Source organism: Molossus molossus, unplaced genomic scaffold (assembly GCF_014108415.1).
Source record: "Molossus molossus isolate mMolMol1 unplaced genomic scaffold, mMolMol1.p scaffold_m16_p_14, whole genome shotgun sequence".
NCBI classification, from domain to species: Eukaryota; Metazoa; Chordata; class Mammalia; order Chiroptera; family Molossidae; genus Molossus; species Molossus molossus.
Window position 1 is genome coordinate 2,569,937 of NW_023425349.1, and position 7,151 is coordinate 2,577,087.

The following is a 7,151-nucleotide window of genomic DNA, read 5'->3' on the forward strand; positions in this document are numbered from 1 at the left end:
CCGTTGCTTTGCCTTCTACATTTCTGTGTTGGGTTTTTAGCAATCGTTAAATATGGAAAACGAAAGCCGAGTGAACACGTTATAAACTGACAAAAATAAGAGCGTGAGGAGAGCCCTAGAGAATATTTATTTAGAAAAGAATCAGCTTTGACAGAAGGGACTTCCGCGCGGACCGTGGTTACAGCAGACAGCGAGTCCCAGGCGCTGCGGACAGTGGGCCTTCGCCACCTGGAGACCCTGCCTCTTCCAGCCCTGTTGTCAAGTCGGAAATCCCTGTAAGAATGGCGTGGAACTTCAAGGTCATTTTTGGTTTCTGTACTGTTTCTTGATGCATTTGCCCGCATTCCTCAGGTATTTGGAAGCCAGTGTGGAAGCCACTGAGGTGCGTCACACCTGACGGTCGTTTCAGGGACTAGTTCACACGCAGGTGCACCAGAGTTCTTGCAGGCACGAGCGCCAGCCGATAGGGAACATCGCCCGTCCTGCACCTGGTTTTCAACCCCATGAGGTGCCTGCTCCTTCCCCTTTTTCCATTCTTCACCCGGCAAAGTGAGCATTGAAAAAATCTACAGTCCTGGCCAGTTTGACTCAGTGGTTAGAGCGTCGGCCCGCGGACCAGAGTCATGGGTTCAATTCCAGTCAAGGGCACATACCTCGGTTGCTGTTTGTCCCTGGCCCTGGTTGGAGTTGTGCAGGAGGCAACCAGTCAATGTCTCTCTCTCATGGCGATGTTTCTCTCTCTCTCTCTCTCTCCCTCCAACCCCCTCCCGTAAAACAAAAAAACTAATAATTGAAAAAAATGAATAAATAAAAACATCCCGCCTAGCTGGGGAAAGTTGGTTGTAAACAAGGTGTCCCTCTTGATTGATTTATGGGAAGCCAAGCGGAGAGCCTGGACAGCTCAGCGGCCAGCCGACCAGTCACGCCAACACTTGCCCAGGGGCTTAGAGCCGCTTCTAGGGTCCTCAGGTTCTTACACCCCAGTTCAAGTCTCCCTGTGAGGCCCGGTGATCCACAGACGGCAAAGACGTGGCCTGTTCTCAGTGTGGCGCCTGAGCCCCGGTTTTCACACCGTGATCACATAATTGTGCAAAACTTGGACTGGCCTGTGTCCCGGGGGACCCCAAGCTTGTTTCTGTCTCGGACTAAGATGGCCTCGTTTCCGTACTGGGAGTACCACATGCTTCGGCTCCTGCTCAGGTAGGTCCCGGGCGGCACAGACTCCAGCTGCTGCTGCTGCTGCTGCCAGATGGTCAGGGAGGTGTCCCTGTACCGCCGCCGGGCGTAGCCTTCGGACAGGGCTTTCTCTGCCAGGGGGATGCGGCCGCTCATCCCTGGCCAGAGCCCGGCCCTGGGCCCTGAGCCTGCGGCCTCGGCCAGCCCTCCCCACGGCTCTGCGCTGAGTGCGCCAATGAGCACGCTTTCCAGCTGTTGGGTCTGAGGGTTCCTTACTTAACAATGGTAGAGACCAGGGTTCACAGGCGGCACCCTTAAGGGGGTGGTGTTGCAGGGAGACTTAAGAGGAGCCTGTGAGCATTCTGAAGACGAGCCTCTGTGAGACGGCAAGCAGGTCAGCGTGGGTCCCTGGCCACAGCCTTCTCTGGGGACAGCTGTGTGCACTTTATTAGGTGTGGAGTTGCCTGGGACCAGGCACCTACCTCGGGGGATTTGTCAGGTGCCTGCTGTGATTTTGACACCACAGCTCAGACCACTTAACTTGACAAGACGTATCGGTGTCCTGACTGAAAGGACGTCCGTACAGCGGCACAGACGTCCGCGGCAGTGCCCGGATGGCCCACCGCGCAGCTGGGTGAGCTGGAACTGGGGGGTGGGGGCAGCGTCTGCTCCGTGCCTTCTGTCTGGCTAGTCCGCAGCCCTTCCCCGGGGTGGTACTACCGGAGATGAACACGCAGTCCGGTGTGGGGAGCGAGGGCTCCGGTGCAGTGGCAGGTTTTGTGCCCCAGAGTCGCACTCTGGATGGGTGTCAGGCCGGCACATCGCACTATCCCAGCCCCTCTCGGTGACCAGACTGAGCCTAGTCCTAGTTTTTATGAACTAAGGAGGGGGGCATCCCGGCAAGCGGCTCCTTGGCGCGTTCATGTCCCCATCGGTGAAGCACGCCCCAGAACCTGGAAGGCACAGGTGCCCAGGGAGGGCCCCCAGACCAGCCTGGCTGCCCAGCCACCAGCGCCCCGTTTCTGCTCCTGGAAAGAAAAATGATGTCAGGTGAAAACCGAACGGAAGCATCCACAGCCGGCCTCCCCCGGAAATGCTCCCCCCCCCATGCAAACTCCTCTAACCTTCCGTGGGGCCTTGCTCCCTACACCCCACCGCGCCCAGTCCGGCCTCACTGTGGGCTGCTGCTGAGTGTCCCCTCGTCTGCCTGCACCCGGGCCCCTCCATGGCACGGCCCCTTCGCCTCCCCACAACCCGGGTCACCCCTCACCCCGCCTGTGCCCTGGACCCCCCCCATGGCACGTCCCCTTCGCCTCCCCGCATCGCGGGTCACCCCTCGCCCCGCACCCCCCATGGCACATCCCCGTCGCCTCCCTGCGTCCCGGGTCACCCCTCGCCGCGCACCCCCCATGGCACGTCCCCGACGCCTCCCCGCATCCCGGGTCACCCCTCGCCGCGCACCCCCCATGGCACGTCCCCGACGCCTCCCCGCATCCCGGGTCACCCCTCGCCGCGCACCCCCCATGGCACGTCCCCGACGCCTCCCCGCATCCCGGGTCACCCCTCGCCCCGCACCCCCCATGGCACGTCCCCGTCGCCTCCCCGCGTCCCGGGTCACCCCTCGCCGCGCACCCCCCATGGCACATCCCCGTCGCCTCCCCGCGTCCCGGGTCACCCCTCGCCCCGCACCCCCCATGGCACATCCCCGTCGCCTCCCCGCGTCCCGGGTCACCCCTCGCCGCGCACCCCCCATGGCACGTCCCCGTCGCCTCCCCGCATCCCGGGTCACCCCTCGCCCCGCACCCCCCATGGCACGTCCCCGTCGCCTCCCCGCGTCCCGGGTCCCCTCCTCTCACCGCTCGCCCCCTCCGCTGTCACCTCCGGGGTGGGGCCGCGGGGCGAGGCGCCTGCGACCCAGGGGCGCAGTCGGCGCAGAGCCGCGTCTCCATGGCAGCGCCGCAGGCATGCGGAGCTGAGCGCCGAGGCCCGCAGGCCGCGTGATGCGCCGGAGCCATCGATCGCCCCGGGGGCGGGGCGGGGCCCGGGCCGCGTGGGCGGGGCCTTCGTGGGCGTGGCCTGTCGTGCGTGGGGTGTGGCTTGGGGAGCCGTGCGGCTTCATTGTCCTCCCGCCTTGGCTGGTCCCAGCGTGTCCTGAGGATGCTTTGGCGCGGCTGCCTGGGTGCGTCACAGCTGCTCCTATCATTCTCACTCCTGATAACCGATGCCGCTGATTTTCAAATGATGTAATGCTGTCCCGGGCCACTGTCGGAAAGGGGTCTCGAATGCACTCGGGCCTCAGGTCCCCACCCTGCCCACCCCACCTCCAGGCATGCTCCAGTAAGGTTCTCCTTAGGGTCTGCCCTGTTTCCGACCCAAGTTTTATTTGAACGCTTCCCCCCAGTTCCAGTGAGGAAAATGACGTAGGGACAGGCACAGAACACTGAGCCCACAACTGTCCACTGCGTTCTTTACAAGGACACAGGACATTTACAAAAACTGACCACATGCCAGGCCACGCAGCGCTTTCAACACATTTCAAAGCATGGGAATCCCGCATAAGCAGGCTCAGAGGGAAAACAGTCTATAGAACATCCGTAACAACATAACTAGAAGGAAGCCCATCTCCTTGGTCAAGAAATCTATTTCTAAACTTCTCATGGGTCAAAGAGGAGCTCACAGTACACATTTTTAAATATTTCATGTATTTATTCATGAAAATTTTTTTCTCCTTTTTGCATGAAGTTCGGTTTCCATCTGCAGTTGTGCCAAATTGATTTTATGTATTGGATTTAAACATTTACATATATATATATTTTTTGGATGTTATATTTTATTTATTTATTTATTTTTTATTATTTTATTTTTGTTACAGATGTTTCTCCTTTTTTCCCCATTGACACCCTCCTCCCCCTCTCCCCCACCCTGTCCATTGGTTATGCGTACATGCATATGAGTTCTGTGGTTTATCTCTTCCCTCCCCCCTTACATATATATTTTAAAAAGGTTTAAACTCAGCCCTGGCCGGTTTGGCTCAGCGGTTGGAGCGTCGGCCTGCGGTTCCTGAGAGACCCGGGTTCGGTTCCCGCTAAGGGCGCGTACCTCGGTTGCAGTTTGTCCCCGGCCCTGGTCGGTTGTGCGGGTGGCAGCCACTCGATGTGTCCCTTTCACATTGATGTTTCTCTCTCTCTCTGTTCCTCTCTCTCCCCACCACTCTACCTGAACAAAAAATGGAAGAATGTCCTCGGGTGAGGATAAAAAAAAAAAAGGTTTAAACTTAAAGATTCCCTGGAAATACCTTCTACAAGTTGCATAGTCTCTCAGGAATTACTGGTCAATCATGAAGGCCCTTTGTTTTCTGACCAACAGATGGAAAGGGTGATTTTTTTGGTTTGTTTTTGCTTCTTTTAGAAGAGCAACTTCATGATTGGAATCCAAACTGAAAGTGGATCCCCCCAAATTTTAAAATATTTTAAATGAGTGATGATAAGAATACAGCATATCAAAATCGTGTGAAGCAGCCAAAATCATGCCTAAAGGGAAATTTATCGCCTTAAATGCATATATTAGAAAAGTAAGAAGGTTAAGAATTAAAGAGCTAAACATCCATCTCAAGCGGTAAAAAAAAAAAAAAAAACCAGCAAAAATTAACCTAAATAAAGTACATGGAATAAGGATGAAAGAAGAAATTTGTTTAAAAAAAAAATCACAAAGCCAACATTGGTTTATTGAACAGACTAATAAAAGTACTAAAGCTCTTATTAAGAAAACAGAAAGTATACAAAACTAATATTAAGAATTAAAGAGGACTGCCCTGGCCGGTTTGGCTCAGCGGTTGGAGTGTCAGCCTGCAGACCAGAGAGACCCGGGTTCGGTTCCCGCTAGGGGCATGTACCAAAAACAAAAAAAAATTAAAGAGGACTTAGAACAGAAGCCGTACACATTAAAAAGATAATAAAATAATACCATGAACAACTAGATGTTCGTAAATTTGTTAATTTTACTAAGTGGACAAATCCCTAGAAAAACACAGTTTATCGATATGGACACAAGAAATAGCGCGAGTAGTCTTATTAAAGAAATGGCGTCTGCCAGTTAAAGCCTTCCCCAAGGCAGCACTAGGCCCTGTAGGGTTAGGGTTAGGCAGGTGACAGTGGAGAATCTATAAACATTTAAGGAAGTGCCCTGGCCGGTTTGGCTCAGCGGTTAGAGCGTCGGCCTGCGGACCAATGAGTCACGGGTTCATTTCCCGTCACCTCACCGTATCCCCCGGCCCTGGTCCCACACTATCTGAAGATAAACAGAAAAATATTCTCAGGTGAAGATTTAAAAAAAATGTGAGGAAGTAATAAAACCATTCTTACACAGCGATTTCTGGAAATAGTCAATGAGAAAATAATCTCCATAAAATTTCATAATCTCCATAAAATTTGTTTTATGAACTAGCCTGACTTGACACCAAAACTCACTAGGACTTTACAGGAAAGGGCCATTGTTGGCCAGTCTCAATCATAAACATATATGTGAGCAGCCTAAACAAACAGTGGGTCTGTGTAGCAGAGATGTAAACACACACACAACATCATGACCAGGTTGGATCATTCCAGAAGTACTAGGTTGACTTAATATTTTAAAAATGAATTCAATGTATCTCACTACAGTAACATATTAAAGAAGAAAAAAAGCACATAACCATTGCAACATCTGCATTTGATTCCATGTAACTTTCATGGTTCACAAAATCCTTAGAAAAGTAGGAATGAGAATTGAATTTTATTGATATGAACTGAAAGTTCTACCCAGTATAGTGATGTAACAAACATATACACACACACACACATACACACACACACACACACACACATATGGTGAAAGAGAGATTGGAAAAGAAGAAATAAAACTGGTCAATGCCCTGGCCGGTTTGGCTCAGCGGTTAGAGCGTCGGCCTGCGGTCCTGAGAGACCCGGGTTCGGTTCCCGCTAAGGGCACATACCTCGGCTGCAGTTTGTCCCCGGCCCTGGTCGGTTGTGCGGGTGGCAGCCACTCGATGTGTTCCTTTCACGTCGATGTTTCTCTCTCTCTCTCTCTGTTCCTCTCTCTCCCTCCCACTCTACCTGAACAACAACAACAAAAAAATGGAAAAATGTCCTCGGGTGAGGATAAAAAAAAAAAAATGAAAAAAAAAAAACTGGTCAATGTTGTGGTTATGTATAAACCCAGGAGAATCTCAGATAAATCATTAAAATTAGCAAGAGAGATTTGCAAGGTTGCTAGATGGAAAATGAATATACAAAGTCAACTGCAGTTCTATATGCCAGCAAGAAAAAATAAATTAAAAAAATGTAAAGTTAACTTATACAATAATATCAAAATATATCATACTAAAAATCTAGTTAAAAATGTCCAAGACTTCTATGCAAAAACAAACAAACAAAAAAACCAACAACTTAAAAGGAGGCATTTCATGGATTGAACAACTCAGCATTTAAAGATGTCAATTCTTACCCTGGTCGTTTTTGCTCAGTGGTTAGAGCGTCGGTCTGCAGTCCAGAGAGACCTGGGTTCGGTTCCCGCTAAGGGCACGTACCTCGGTTGCAGTTTGTCCCTGGCCCTGGTTGGGTCGTGCGGGTGGCGACCACTCGATGTGTCCCTTTCACGTCGATGTTTCTCTCTCTTCCTCTCTCTCCCTCCCACTCTATCTGAACAAAAAATAGAAAAGTGTCCTCGGGTGAGGATTAAAAAAAAAAAAGATGTCAGTTCTTCCCAACCAAACCACCATGGACTTACCAAACCACCATGGATTTGTTTGCTCGAACCCTGGCAAGCCAACTCCAAACTCCAGGAGGAAAGTGAAGGGTTAAAACAGCGAGGATCTTGAAGAAAAAAATCAGTGTGAGGGTCTGCCTCCCTGGAGCCTCGGGCGCACCAAGGCACTGCAGTATGGAACCATGGCACAGTGCCAGGGCACGTGCATACGA

General features: G+C 52.0%; 1 protein-coding gene across 1 annotated transcript; it reads right to left on the reverse strand.

Annotated features, from left to right (window-relative positions):
• Positions 1–769: 769 nt before the first annotated feature.
• BRD3OS (BRD3 opposite strand) lies at positions 770–1,332 on the reverse strand. The gene has a single exon (XM_036260424.1). The coding sequence runs from the start codon at positions 1,330–1,332 to the stop codon at positions 1,078–1,080; it is 255 nt and encodes an 84-aa protein (XP_036116317.1). The 3' UTR covers positions 770–1,077.
• Between the last annotated feature and the right edge of the window lie 5,819 nt (positions 1,333–7,151).

What these genes read in the sequence shown, in the direction of transcription:
- BRD3OS (XM_036260424.1), bottom strand. Translation starts at nt 1,332, where the DNA reads ATGAGCGGCCGCATCCCCCTGGCAGAGAAAGCCCTGTCCGAAGGCTAC.